This window comes from Merops nubicus, unplaced genomic scaffold (assembly GCF_000691845.1).
Source record: "Merops nubicus isolate BGI_N331 unplaced genomic scaffold, ASM69184v1 scaffold21896, whole genome shotgun sequence".
NCBI classification, from domain to species: domain Eukaryota; kingdom Metazoa; phylum Chordata; class Aves; order Coraciiformes; family Meropidae; genus Merops; species Merops nubicus.
The window spans coordinates 1-14,764 of record NW_008613214.1 but is presented as its reverse complement, the minus strand read 5'-3'; the positions used below and the strand labels follow the sequence as shown (position 1 = coordinate 14,764).

The following is a 14,764-nucleotide window of genomic DNA, read 5'->3' as shown; positions in this document are numbered from 1 at the left end:
TCCTCGGAATGCTCAAAAATGTGTCATGTATCAGAAGGCAGAAGTAGTTCTAAGGATATTCTTGAGGTATGTGGCTGATAGGAAACTAATGCAGAAATCAGTCAGAAAACCAGAGACGTGAGGCAATACTAACAAATAAAACCAGAAACATGAGGCAATACTAGCAAATAACCTAGTCTTGAAGCTAGGAAGGAAAAACTATTTCATAGCATCACCTGGTCATCCTTAAAGGGCTGAGACTTGGCAGCACCGTGACAAACAAGTGTAGTTACCTGCTACCCACCAGAGGCCCCTGTTGCCTCACAGGTTCTAGCAAGGTAACTTGTGTGTTTGATCCTTCTCGGAGTCCTAGCAGACACCAAACAAAAAGAGTTCCCAGCCAGCTGCTTGTTCAACTTCAGTTGCAGCCTAATAGCTGAAGTTTCTGGAGTAAGCTGTTTCCCAGAGCTGGGGAACCATCATCACATGACTTGATTCTGAATTAAAAATGCTAGTAAGCTGAGAAGAAGCATCTATATGGACTGGTTTTGAAATCCATTGTTATGAAAACATCACATTTTTGTGTGTGGGTTTGTATATGTTTTTTGTTTTACCTATTACTGTATTAAATCTAAACATTAAATTTGTTAGGAAAAAGTGGATGTTCAGGCGTAATGGTTTTCTGTAAAAACAAACCATGCAAGCTTAGGTGATTGTTTAATTTATACTAATTTACTGTAATGAGATACATGAAAGAGAAATGCTTTATCCTTATGAACTCAGGCCTCCCTAAATTGCCAGTCATTTGGAATTGCCAAAAGTAATACTCCATTTTAAAGGCTTGTAATAACTTGTACTAAGTACATGAGCTAGTTTTCTTCTAGCAGTAGTTCTACAAGAGCTATATACGTAGCTCTCATATACTATACACAAAATGCACAATGCTTAATGATGCTTACTTGAGCAGATGTCATCTAAAGCTGTGATACTCAGCCCATCATTCAACTAAAGAAACCTTTTTGGACAAATTATAGCAGTTCAGAAATCTCTTAGTAGTGCGAGGATCTTACACTGCCCTGCCTAACGAAAGAGTTAACAAAACTTACTGCAGTTTACCATAAAACGCATCATTAAACAGTGGCACGTGAGCCAGGTCTTACCCTGTGAACTTCAGTGACTGCTGGTGTGTCAGCAGATGAAATCTTGGAACTGTGAAAATCTTAAAGTCTGCAGCTTGTGAAAAATGCTTCCATTTGCACCCTCTACCTAAAAGCCTGAAGTTGTGATGTCAGATTTGGGTAACACATTTTTCATTAATTCTGGTCATTGTCACAGTTTGGCATTACAAAAAGAGAAACGATTCGCACAGTCCAATACTACTGAAAGCAAGTATTAAGTAGTTGAAGATTAACGGGACAGACAGTGAATGGTTTGGGGTCCATCCATCCCCTCCAAGTAATACATTTATTAATATATATTCTTACGACAAGATTAGAACAATCCATGAAAAGATGAATCAATTAATAGGAACTTTAAAACATTTTAATCGTAACATCCTTCTCTACGGCTAATGCCTATACTTGTATCGTGTTGCTTAGGTACAAGTTGTTTCTCCACTGAGCCATCAGAATAACATGGACTGAAGAGACTTGCGAACAGTTGCCATCTCCTGCTGTTGCTGTCACAAGAAAAGGAGATAATACTGAACAAATGCCATACCAATATGATTGCTTTGAGCTAATGAAATGAATGCCAAATGACTTTTTTACAGAATATTCTATTTTTGCATTTAACTAACTTCTTCACAGATCTGATACTTACGGTGTCCATCATAATCTTCTTCTGCAACATGGCCATTTCTTTGCGAAGTTCACTTTGTGCACCAGCTAGAAGATTTTCATTGTTCTTCTCCAGCTCTTCAATGCTCTGAAGTTAAACATAACCTTAATTCAGAACTGTTCAATGTCAAAAAGTTATTTTAAACAAACCGTTTTTCCGGCTACAGCGTAACTTTTACAGCCCCAGTGGTCACTGATAATTGATGAGTTTCATCACAGACTTGACAGACAAATCATAGAGGACTTTGTGCTCCAGTCTGCATCCCTGTTCAAAGAATATGGGCCGTGTGAAGGAAACTCTGTCCTCCACTCAGCATCTGAGAGGTCTCAGCTAGTTATCCTGCATTTCAGTCTACGAGAGAAGATTGAACAGGCACGCCAGGAATGACAGGGGTTTAATATTATAACAGCCTTGGAGAATGAGGGAAGGGCTGTAAAACTCTTTTAAGTTTCCTTCTCTTGGCACACTTCTCCCCACCTAAGCCAAGTAAAGATCACTGGTTATCCTCCCTTCTGTCCACAGTTATGCCCAACTCTGTATGTGTGTAGATGCACATTCTTTGTATTTAGTTAAGCTTATCTGAGGCTTGATTCCTACCTTTTGATCAACTTCGAGGAGAAAAATCAAAGTAATACTTGACCTTCTGTTCAGCTTTTCATCTTTGATGATAACTTTTGCATTTTGTAACTTTTAATAATAGCTGTAATATCCTCTGTAAATTTTGACTATCTTAAACTAATTTGAGTTGCTTTATTTCAGATTTATTTTCTTAAAAAAAATAATACTGGACTTGAAAAGAACATCCAAATGTGTCATAACTAACTGAAATTTCAAAAAGGGACCAATTATGAAATGACTTGAACAGCAATTAAGGTTTGTCAGAAGCTGACAGACTTCAAGCTGCCTCATGTACCAGTATATTCAGGGGGCCACACAGCTGGAAAGCAGCTTGGCAGGAGAGGATATAGGGGTCCTGGTGGACACCCAAGTTGACCATGAGCCATCAGTGTGCCCTTGGAGCAGAGGTGGCTACAGGTCTCCTAGGCTGCATTAGGAGAAGTGCTGCAGCAGGGTGATGATCTCTCCTCTCCACTCAGTGCTGGTGAGGCCACACCTGCAATGCTGTGTCCAGTTTGAGGCCCCTCAGTGCAAGGGACATGCGGACATCCTGGATGGAGTCTAGTGAAGGGCTACAAAGGTGATTAAGGGTCTGAAGCATCTCTTTTATGAGCAAAGGCTCAGAGAGCTGGGACTGTTTAACCTAAGGAAGAGTATCTCATCCATGTATGTAAATATCTGAAGGGAGGACAACAAAGAACACAGAGGAAGGCTCTTCTCAGCTGGGCCTGTTCAGCCTGGAGAAGAGAAAGCTCAGGGGGGATCTTCTCTATACACATAAATATCTGAGGGCAGGAGGGTGCAAAGAAGACTGAGCCAGGATCTTGAGATGCCCTGTGACAGGGCCAGAGGCAATGGGCACAAATTGAAAACACAGGAGGTTCCCTCTGAACAGCAGGAGACACTTTTTTTACTGTGAGGGTGACTGAGTGCTGGCTGCCCAGAAAGGCTGTGGAGTCTCCATCCTTGGAGATACTCAAAAGCCATCTGGATGTTAAGTCCTGGGCAACTGACTCCAGGTAGCCCTGCTGTACCAGACAACCTCCACAGGTCCCTTCCAACCCCAGCCCTTCGGCGATCCTGTGGTATTGTGCCTCTGCATTCATTACAAACCCAACTGTTCAGGTACTTTCATTTTTCTCACAGTTTCATTTTTTAATAGCTTAGAAAAATAATGAGGGAAGGATATTCTGGGAGAAAAGTATTTTGTTTCTCTAGTGTAAAATGACAGGGAAAAACTTTTTTTTACCAGAAAGTAAAAAAATTCAGTAGTTGTACCCATAATTATTTGTTTGCAGTCTAGTATGTTAGCTACATTGTTAAAAAACAAAACACACCACAGTTGATCAGTATGAATCATGTGTTTAAAATACATTAGCTCTGTAAATACTGTGAAGGAAAAAAAAAGGTGTTTGTAGGGACTCCCAGCAAATACAAAAATTATGCACAAAGCAAGAAGGCAGTTACACAGGACTGATGACATAAGCATCCAGCTGGGCCTGTTTTCACCAGAAATCATTATTGCCATCAGATTCTTCCTGTTGACATTTAGGTGAATACTCACCTTTGCTACCAGGTTATAGAAAGGAAAACCCTTTCTGATGGATGTTGCTTTTGAAGAGATGAAGGGAGTTCTAACTGGTCAATTTTAAGGGAATTATAATTTGTTTTCTTTAGGGGTTACTTTGGTTACATGAAGCAGCGATAGCTAGAAAGGTTAAGGACAAAAAAAAATTATTACCTAATTCTCATTCTGGGGGATGCACCTGCTGGCAGCAATAAAAGCTGGAAATTGCTGCCTAAGATGTATTTTTAATAGATGATGAAAATCTAAGAGAATAATTAAGACAAAATCCTGATGGTTTAACTGACCTATATAACCTTTAAATTGGTACGAAACCATATTCTGTTTAGAAAGTGTGCTTTGAGGGTTATGGCTAAATATTTGAAAGAGATGAGCCAATCAGATCCCTGTGAAAACAATATTTAACTGCTAGATACAATGTGCATATGTGTACAGAGAGAACAAGGCATGTGCTTAAATAAGGGAAAGATACTAACATGGATATTCATGCAAGGCTGCTGTTTTCCATACATGAATCTTGAAGATCTGTACTTCAAAAACGCTGAATTAATACAGGTTTCTTAAGTGATATAAGGATCAGCTGCATTCCAAGAAAAAAATCTACTGTACCTTCAAGAATTGCTCATAGAGTTTCTTAACCGTTTTCAGTCTCTGACTTTGAACTATTCTTGCCTGTTGAAAAACTTTTTGCTGCTGGCGAAACAGATTCTGAAGCAGAAGCAAAAGAAAAATATAAATGCATTAGTTAACCAAAAGTGTTTGGGCAGCAACGCTACTTTCGTTTACCAGAATCAGAAAATCTGGGTCATGTAACATAGACCTCTGCCTGGAGAGTTATCCTTGTTCTTTCTAATGAAAGAATGACTGGAGAGTGGATTTAGCCCTGAGTCACCTCCCGAGGTCCCTCCAACCTGAGCTATCCCTATGGGATCCTATAAGGATTGCTGTCCCGTGCAGTCCTCAAGGGTGCCAAAGAGAAATGTGCTGGGTAGGGAAAAGCAAAACTTCCAAATGTGTGGAGAATACAAATGCAGCAACATCGTGTGATTATGTTTCATTGTGTAGCCCCTATGCCCTTTCAGTGGTCAAGTTCTCATACATATATTATATGCAGGCATATTTTTATGCAATGGATGCTAAAAAACAACTACTTTCCTCTACTCTTTGTTCCCTAAATGCAAAGACTATGGATGCAGAGCAACAGCACACATCTTTGTTCTCCATAAATGGTCTTGGCTTTTCTCAAGCCATATGCTGGCTTAGGGCATCACTTCATTGCCATTTATAAATGCACCCCTCATCACTTTAAAATGCATTCCAAAACTTAAACATCTACAGTTTAAAAAAAAAAAACAAAACCAAACCAAAACACCCAAACGTATTTGGTGGCTCTAAATCAAAAGGAAAACAATCCTATGTGTGGTTAAACTACATAAAGTGTTTTTACATTTCTTGAGTGTCTGAACAACAATATTCCCTTCCTGTGAAAATACCATGAAACTCATGCTGTGCTGGAAACCCACCGACAGTTTTTCTTCCTGCTCCTCTGCTTTCTGCACATCTACATCCCATTGCTGAAACAAAGTCAGGAACTGCTGGGAGAACTCATGGTTGAGCTTCTGCCTATAAACAGACACTAGCATTAAGTGTGACAGATGCTACAAAGAATGACAAGGAAAGCTAAGGTTCAACACACATGCAGCAGAATAAAAGGAGCTGGCATAGATAAAGAAACAGGCTGGTTTGGCATCTGGCCCTAAATGAACACTGTACGCTGTGAAAAACAGAACACACGTACGTACATGCACACACCCCCTTTCTGAGTGAATGTGGATCACATACTACACCTAAGGAGACGGCACTCATATACAAGACTCAGGTTAAAATAAAAATAAAGCAACTTTTGTTCCTAACGGTGTCAAGGTTTCTGAGATTTGCTATGATTTTCTAACCCAACTACAGATCCTGGCTTTTACACACGGCATTTATAATGAAAAAATTATTAGCTCATTCATTAGTACATATTTGAGTTTCTGTACATAAACTTAAATGTTGTCGATGCAAGTTTAAAATATACATACTTTTAATATATATATAAAATATATATGTTGTTTGTTTTTTTTTTTTTTCTCAACATGAGCCAGCAGTGCACTCATGCAGCTCACAAGGCCAGCTGTACCCAGGGGTGCATCAAGAGAGGTGTGACTCTGCTCTGGGGAGACCCCACCTCGGATACCGCGTCCGGTTCTGGTGTCCCCACCGTAAAAGGGACATAGATCTGTTGGAACGAGTCCAGAGGAGGGTCTGAAAGACCATCCAGGGGCTGGAGCATCTCTGCTATGAGGACAGGCTGAGGGCACTGGGACTGTTCAGCCTGGAGAAGAGAAGACTCCAGGGGGACTTTATAACTGCCACCCAATACCTGAAGGGAACCTACAGGAAGGCTGGAGAGGGACTTTTCACAAGAGTGTCCAGCGACAGGACAAGGGGAAATGGCTTTAAACAGAAGGAGAGTAGGTTTAGGTTAGATCTTAGGAAGTTCTTCAGTAAGAGTGTGGTGAGACTCTGGAATAGATTGCCCAGAGAGGCTGGGGATGCCCCCTCCCTGCAGGTGTTCAAGGCCAGGCTGGACGAGGCCTTGAGGAGCCTGGTCCAGTTAAGAGGTAACCCTGCCCGTGGCAGGGGGGTGGGATTAGATGATCTTTAGAGTCCCTTCCAACCTTAAGCCACTCTATGATTCTATGATACATATCTAAAAACACCAAGACAGTTACAAGTGGCTGCAAAGTGGCAGAAAGGGACCTATGGACACTGATTGACAGCTCTCTAAATATTAGATGTGCTCAGGTGGCCAAGGCGGCCAATGGCATCCTGGCTTGTATCAGAAACAGTGTGGCCAGCTGGAGGAGGGAAAGAATCATTCCCCTGCACTCGGCACTGATGAAGCCACACCTCAAGATGCTGAGGTGCTGGAGCTAGTCCAAAGGAGGGCAATGAAGCTGGTGAAGGGCCTAGAGAACAAGCCTTATGAAAAGCAGCCAAGGGAACTGGGGTTGTTTAGCTTGGAGAAAAAGGAACCTCAGGGGAGACCTTCTTGCTCTCTACAACTGCCTGAAAAGATGATGTAGTGAGGTGGGTGCCAGTCTCTTCTCCCAAGTAGAAAGTGACAGGACAAGAAGATATGGCCTCAAGTTGTGCCAGGGGAGGTTTTACACTGGATACTGGGAAAAAGTTTTTCACAGAAAGGATTGTCAAGCCATGGAACAGGCTGCCCAGGGAAGTGATTGAATTGCCATCCCTGGACATGTTTACAAGCCATGCAGATATGCTCCTTAGAGACACAGTTTAGCCATGGACTTGGCAGAGTTAGGTTGATGGTTGGACCTGATGGTCTTGGCGGTCTTTTCCAACCTAAATGATTCTATGATTCCAAGTTTTGCCGACTTACAGTTTTCAGCTGTATAACTTTTCAGTTTGCCCTGCCTGTAGTACCAGATGTAGTAATTAAATGTGCCTTAGAAGGCAAGAAGAATATTATTTAGGGTAAAAAATTACAGGGTGAAAATGAAAATTATTTTCTTTCTTAACCAGAGTGGTATCAAATTGTACTGAACTTTTTCCAGTTTTCATGTAGAAACAGGAAATTCCAACTGAAGTGGAAAAAATAAAAACACTGTTTTAAAAGACAAAAAATAACATCAAGGATCATATTCTATAAAGACAGGGCAAAAGTAAAACCAGCTCTTTAAGGTACCTCACTCTCCAAACGCCAATTCTTAAGTTTCTCCATTCAAAAGAGAAAGCACTATGCTAAACTATTACTGTCAATTTGACCAAGCAGACAACTGGAGGCAGCAAAAACAGAGGACCTGAGCAGATATTTAGCTAGTAGATACACTACTTGCTACTTAACTGCCAGAAGAGGGGCCAGCTGTCTATAATGTGTCACAAAAGGGAATGTGATTTCACAGGTCTGAAAAACAAGGGTAAATGTTACCTTTCCTCTTGCTGTGTTTTCCAAATATGTTCTATCTTCTGGTGACTGGTTTTGAGTGAGGCTTTTGTATACATTTCTAATCTCTTCCTCTTCGCTAAAAGAGCCTTGTTAATGTCAGCTAAAAATCAAAGAATATTTAGAAATCAGGCACAGTGAGATACATTGTACCTTTTATAAAAATGCTGATGAGCTAATGCATCGGAGAAGCAAATGAGGCATGTTCTACTGAGATGAAGCTCATGTGGTCCAGCCTCCTGGCTGTTGTGTCTGATGTCCCTTAACCTGCTGTGGGCACTGGTGTGAGTGCAGCTTCCCTGAGCCCCCCATGCACCTGAACCAACACCTGGCCACTGCAGGTGCAACTGCTTGTTGCCCAGCCCTACCAACTACTCCAGCATCTGCTTCAAGCCCCACCTCTCTCAGGGGCCAGACCAAACAAGACCTACCGTGATGGGACTTGTCTTGAGCTTCTTTCCCTCTCTGGGCAGCACAGTGGGAACGGTGTCAGACTGGCTCTGAGCAGACATAGACAGCGAAGTGAAACTGTCCATCAGCCTGAGCTCAGGGTTGGGGCAGTACTTCCATGACATATATTTAAATCAGTTCCTTACACACAGTTCCCATGTGTTCCCCTCCTGAGTACTATGGTCCAACATGCCCTTCTAATAAACCATCCATAGAAGAAGCACACGGAACACTAGAAGCACTATCCCATCTGCTCACACTGCTTATCTTCAAACGTTGTATTTGGACACCTCACAGTCTACACGTAAATTCTCCATTCAAAGGGAGAGAGACCTTCCACAAACCTGACCCCATACAGACATCTCACACTTTTCTCTAGCACCTAATGATGTTTCAGTAGCACCATCAAAATCCTCATTAGTTTTGCTGCATGACTGCAGTGCCAGCTTGGTTTTCCAGACCTTCAAGGAATTTAGTTATGCTGACACTTTAATATTCTTTTTTTTTTTCCTAGAAAAACCACGCTTGTTTCAGAGTAATACTCAAATTACTTTGATTTTAGAATTAAAGGCAGTATGTGATGACTATTGCTGTGAACACACCAAGTGAATGAATGACAAACTATTGCTTATAAATTGGAGATACTTAACACTTTTTTAAGAAGTATTCAGGTTAATATAAATTAGTATGTTTGTTTCGGTTTAATTTACATCTGCAGATTTAACAAACAAATCACACCTTGAGGTTAATACAGCAATTTCTTTTCCTTCTCACTGTAGATTCCAGGAAACATCTGTCAAATCTCTCTCTAATTTACTGAGGCACCCGCCCCTGCTAATGTAAACCCTATTATTTTGGAGCTGACAGCATCCTCTTTCTGATCCATTCATTTTCCTTCCTTCCATCCTGTTTTTGAGTCTTCAATAACAAGCAATCCCAGCTTTTTAACACTGAAATCCTCCTCCTATCTAGCCTGCTAGATTTACAATTTGAGTATGTACTTAACAGCAGCTCATGGATTAATTAATGGATTAAGGAATTCCTTGAACACCTCCTTGACTTTAAGATTTCCATGCAAATAATAACCATGTACAGCTTCTTCTTCGACAAACAATGGAATTATTAATCAGCTATTGAGTTATGTGATACAGGCATTAAGATGGTTTCCCTTCCTTCCATGGCTTTTTGATGCTTTGTTACACTGTGATGTGTATTATACATTCTTTACAAGTGAAATGTCTTTTTTCTCTAACCTGTCAGCTATCTAGAATTCAGCTGGAAATTTAACTCTAAGTAAAGCCAAGGATCCAGTTATGACTAAACTAAATCCAGCTAGATGACATGCATAAATCTCTCTTCCCTGGATGACTAGCATTACTTACCCTCGTTCTCTAGCTCTTCTAGAAACTTGTACTCTCCTTCCTGACTGCTGAAATTATCTTTTCCACCAATTCCCTGTTCTCTAAATTTCTCAAGGTGTAGAGTACAGACTACTCTCTAGAGCATTCTGTATCACAGCTACAATCTACTTCCAAAATTCCTTGTCTAGAATTAGAACTGTGTTCTATTTAGCTGCTTGTATTAACATTGACATGCCCCCAATTTCTCAATCAAATCTTGCACTTCCCCAGTCTCTCTATCATAACTTGTGTAAGAACAACAGCTAACTCAGATTGTCTCTTTTCTCTACAATGTCATTACTACCTCTTAAAATCTGAATTGATAATCAAAAGCACTCATGCATCTTTCCCTTTTTCCTTCATAATTACCTACACTAATACTTACATCTCACTTTATACAGTTATACCCTTCTTTCCCTTTGCTCTAATTAGGTATAACTTTTTTTCTGAAAGCTGACTTTTTTTCTGAAAGCTGACTTTTTTTCAGAAATGCTGAAAAATGCTACAAAGACTGGTCATTTTATGTAAGTCTCCAAAGTTATTTTACAGTATGGAATGACTGCCAATTCTGCAACTTAAACATTAATTGCTTGTTCATTTATTAGAATGTAAACATACTTACCTCCAAATCTTTCTAGCATATTCTGTACTTCACCCCTACAAAACAGGATTTAAAATTATTTGCCCATTTTCTGACTTTAAAATAAGACCTGTTGTATAGACTTAAAACTAATTTTATTCCTGTGGCTATTACTTATAGGCGACAAAGCTGCTGCTGTTCTACAAGATAAAAAAAATTACAGTCCTCCTCCTGTGAGAAGTCTCTTTTTTAAGACCAGTGTATATAACACTGGTACAATGGTTGACAAGTCCAAAAAAGAACATGGAGAGTAAAGAAAATGTTTATCTTGGTTTTGTATCATCTACTCCGGAGGTTACCACTTTCTTTTTTGAAAAGTAAAAAAAAAAAAAAAAAAAATTTAATTACATTTACACTGTTCATAAATATTGATTTTCTTAAGATTTTTAAGAATTTTTATTTCATGCAATAGCTGGATCATTTAAAGTACTGCTAGTATTTTTAAGGAACTAAGACCAGAGGGAAAGAAATTAATGAAATTACCAACTAAAATACTGTAAATAAAGTTCTCATTTCTTTGAAAAGATGAAGAAGTCACAAATATTTCAGGTTTTTATGCATATTCATAAGTATCTACAAATAAACTGCAGAATTACTACTTTTAAAACGTTACTCTTTTTTTTTACCTATAACTACTGTAATATCTTACATCTGATTTTTGAATCAAATGAAAAAAAAAAACGAAAAGGTAAAACAAGCATAGTGAATAACTGAAATTGGTATCTGTTTGGTACTCGCTTATTTTGGAAAGAAAAAATAATTTAAAGGAAAAAAATCCTAACCTTACCCTACATCATCTGGAACCACATGAGTAGTCATCAAAGGTCTTTTCTTTCCATGCTTGTCCATTACTGGTGTTTCACCTTAACACAAATTTCAAAAAAGATTAAAAAAAAATATTTTGTGGGTGTGACCTGAGTGATTAGAAGCAGAATTACTTTTCTGTAACGCCACTTCTCTGAACATGTCTCGTACGTCTCTGGGGACACATGCAGTTCCTAAAATATTGGTTCTGGAGTTGACAGATGGTGGTGGATTATTTGTCAAGGCTAGATCTGAGCTGGCACTGCCTTGATTTTCTCCAGACAAACCTCGACCAGTTTCTTTGTCCACTACTACACAATTACTCCCAACTCCCAATATATAACAATAATCAGGAAGGTAAAAATGATCTAAAAATTGAAAAGGCCCAATCTGCAAGAATTTTTTACTGTAAAATACATACTGAAATTGTGCACTCTGACCTCTAAAAGAGCAAAATTAGAAATAGATACTCATATTCTTTCCAAAAAAATAAAAATCCTTGGCTGTCACGTTTCTATTAACAAGGTGGCGGTGGGAAATTTGAATCTGAACAAATGAAGAAGGGGAGAAATTAAGAGAAGCAAACCCAGACATAACTGCTGAAAGAAAAAAATCCAGAAATGAAATTACATCAAACTTTATAAAAAACTATCATGTGATTAATGATAACTGCATTTTTAAGCAAATTCCACTTTTTTATGGCACTCCATTGAAATTAAACAAGAATCCATTGGCCGACTTCTTTTTTCCTCAGCTTTCTCTGCTTCTTCCTCTTTCTTTTCCATTCAGATGCTTCCTGAAGTGCTCTTAACCCTGCCAGCACTCAGGCTCCAACCACCCTACTCAGCTCAGTTCTCCCTACAAGCAAGCAGAGCTCTTCTATTCTGTCATGACCTTACAATGTCATATGCAGCCAGCTGAGGGAAGGATATAGCAGTAAAATAAGGTAACAAAATCAGGTAACAAAATCCTGCTCTATGAAAGACTCCATCTGTAAGTCTCAGACATAATAGTGCACTTAACAGAGCTATTCTGTTCTGTGCTCTTCTCGCCAATCAAAATTATACAACAGAAACTGTCACAAGCATTATGAACCATTCTTATTCAGACACTAGCTAACATTAAAAGTCTTCATTTATATTTCTAGTCAGAAATACTATAAACTAAAAAAAAACCCAACAAAAACAAACAAACAAACAAAAAAATCACATAAGCACCTTCCGTAATATTTTCCTCTGATCCACTCAGCTCTTTTCCTTCCTCCTGAAAACCATAGGCAGGTAGAGCTTTATCTTCCTGTGCTGGTTTACCAGCTTTTCCTCCATGCTTCCTTCCCGATGGCGCCATAATGAAATTTTCTTCCTACTGAAACAGTATGTTGTATTTGTTACATAACCTTTCCCTCAATACTCTGAAGAAAAATCATTTCTCTCATTCTTACATTCACCTGTCATGGAATCTCCACCTGTAAAGATATTCAAGCAGTCAAACTGTTTTAGCTTTGAGGTAATCCACAGGATTACCCATCAGTGGTGTTTTTAAGAACAGGGTAAAAAACTACGCTGGGGCTAGTGGAAACATATTTGATTCTGCTGAAAAAACAAAGAAGTAAATGATGCACTTTCTTCAAGTGCCTGCCTGCTCAGCTTCCATAGTATTTAATATGTATTTTGCCATATCCAGTACTGAGTTCCCCAAAAGCTATGGTGATACTCTATTTTACAAAACACAGAAATGATAAGCCATAAAGAACAATTTGATTCCACAAACCAGCCCACACTAGGGAGACAAATATACACACACACACGCCATTGTTAAAAATCCCAGGCAACTTTCATGTTCTGAATGATCTTTATTTATAGCCACTATGCCTCTGCATCCTGTAACATAACTGAAGAAGTTTCTTTATTTGTAAATATTTTTTGTGTGTTTTACAAATACACTACCGTTCTAAATAAACAATACTAAATTACTTTAGTAATGCCAATTTTTCTGTATTCTGTGTATTTTTATAAATATTCAAGGAGTAAAATAGCTATTTAGAAGAGCACAGTTGTAATCATTAAATGCATGAGCTATGAAATATTTTTTCCTTGCACTTTAGCCACAATATAAATACACAAATACAACAGGAAATAGGAAGCTACTGAATCCTTGCTGAAATATTTCTTATTATCTTTGATAGCAACAGGTATGAAGCATTTCAAGCTGCGTCATGTGACATATACTTCTAAAAATCCTTCCAAAAATAACAGGATTACTTGGAAGATGGAAAGAACACTGGAAAAAAAAATCAGTTGCAAGTACCCTGTTTTCCAAACTGAGCAAGACGTGACTCAGCAGTGGATAAACTACTCATCCTAGAAGCAATTCAACACAGCCAGAAATATCAGTAAGTTTTCCACAAGCCAAGGCAAAGATAAATCTAAAAATTAAGTTCACACACTGAAACTCAGAACTCCAGTAAAGATCTTTTGGATTTCTAGTACTGTGAAGTCCCCCCAACATTAACAGCTGTCTCACACACCTTGAGCTTCCTATTTCTGTTGTCCACGGCAATGAAAATATGTTTTTTTTAAACCACATATTGCATGGAGATACCAATGTGATCACACTAAGCTACTAAGTAAGTAACACTGCCTCTTAATAACCATCTTTCTCTGAGGTTGATGTTTCTTTATATAGTATGAAGATTTTTAGACCTTGCAAGTTTCTCAAAAAACAAAGCCTCTTTAAATTATTAATTGGGAAATCAAAAGCTTTTTCATTAAAATTACGCTCAAATGAGAGAAATTTTTCAAAACTCATTCTGCTTTTCAATCACCGTTGCTGTTGAAAACATGATGTAAGGAGGAAAATACTGGTATAGCATCTGGCTGTGCACATTTCCAATTGCGCTGCCAAACAAAGCACTTTTAACTGTAACATATACATATGTTTTATCTCACTAGGCACTTTGCTTTGTGCTGAAAATCAGTATACAAAGCAGAACTCCCCAGTCCTTCCACACACCATAAAACAATCTTGCCACCTCACAACCCCATACAACCTTTACCTATCCTGAGTAGCTACCTGCTTGGGCCGATTCAAGTATCTTCAATCCACAGTTGTGTATTTACCAACGATTTATCAGAGACACTCACCTCCTTTTTTCACCCTGCCCAAATAGACGTGAAATAAACCAGTATTTGTGTTAAGTTCCTGCGTGGGACTTCTCACCCTGGGGGCCCACCTGCTTCTACCTCAGATCAGCAAGGGAGACCTAGCCGCACAGCACCGAACCGCCACAGCAGCTTCTGGAAGGAAGCCACCGCGTATCAAAGGTTGAGTGGCACCACGGTGTCCCAACCCTTTTCCTTACTCTCCGCCCCCAAACACCTTTCATCCCTCTCTCTCCCCTGGCCCCTTCTCCACTCCCACCGCCTCACCCCCGCGCA

General features: G+C 39.2%; 1 protein-coding gene across 1 annotated transcript; it reads right to left on the bottom strand.

Moving 5' to 3' along the window:
• Nucleotides 1-1,464: 1,464 nt before the first annotated feature.
• SYCP3 (synaptonemal complex protein 3) lies at nt 1,465-12,683 on the bottom strand. The gene is made up of 8 exons (XM_008941840.1): nt 12,545-12,683; nt 11,311-11,386; nt 10,506-10,540; nt 8,019-8,136; nt 5,545-5,644; nt 4,631-4,729; nt 1,801-1,905; nt 1,465-1,657 (listed from the first exon to the last, which is right to left on the bottom strand). Exons 1-8 carry the CDS (start codon nt 12,672-12,674, stop codon nt 1,604-1,606), a joined length of 717 nt encoding a protein of 238 aa, XP_008940088.1. The 5' UTR covers nt 12,675-12,683; the 3' UTR covers nt 1,465-1,603.
• Between the last annotated feature and the right edge of the window lie 2,081 nt (nt 12,684-14,764).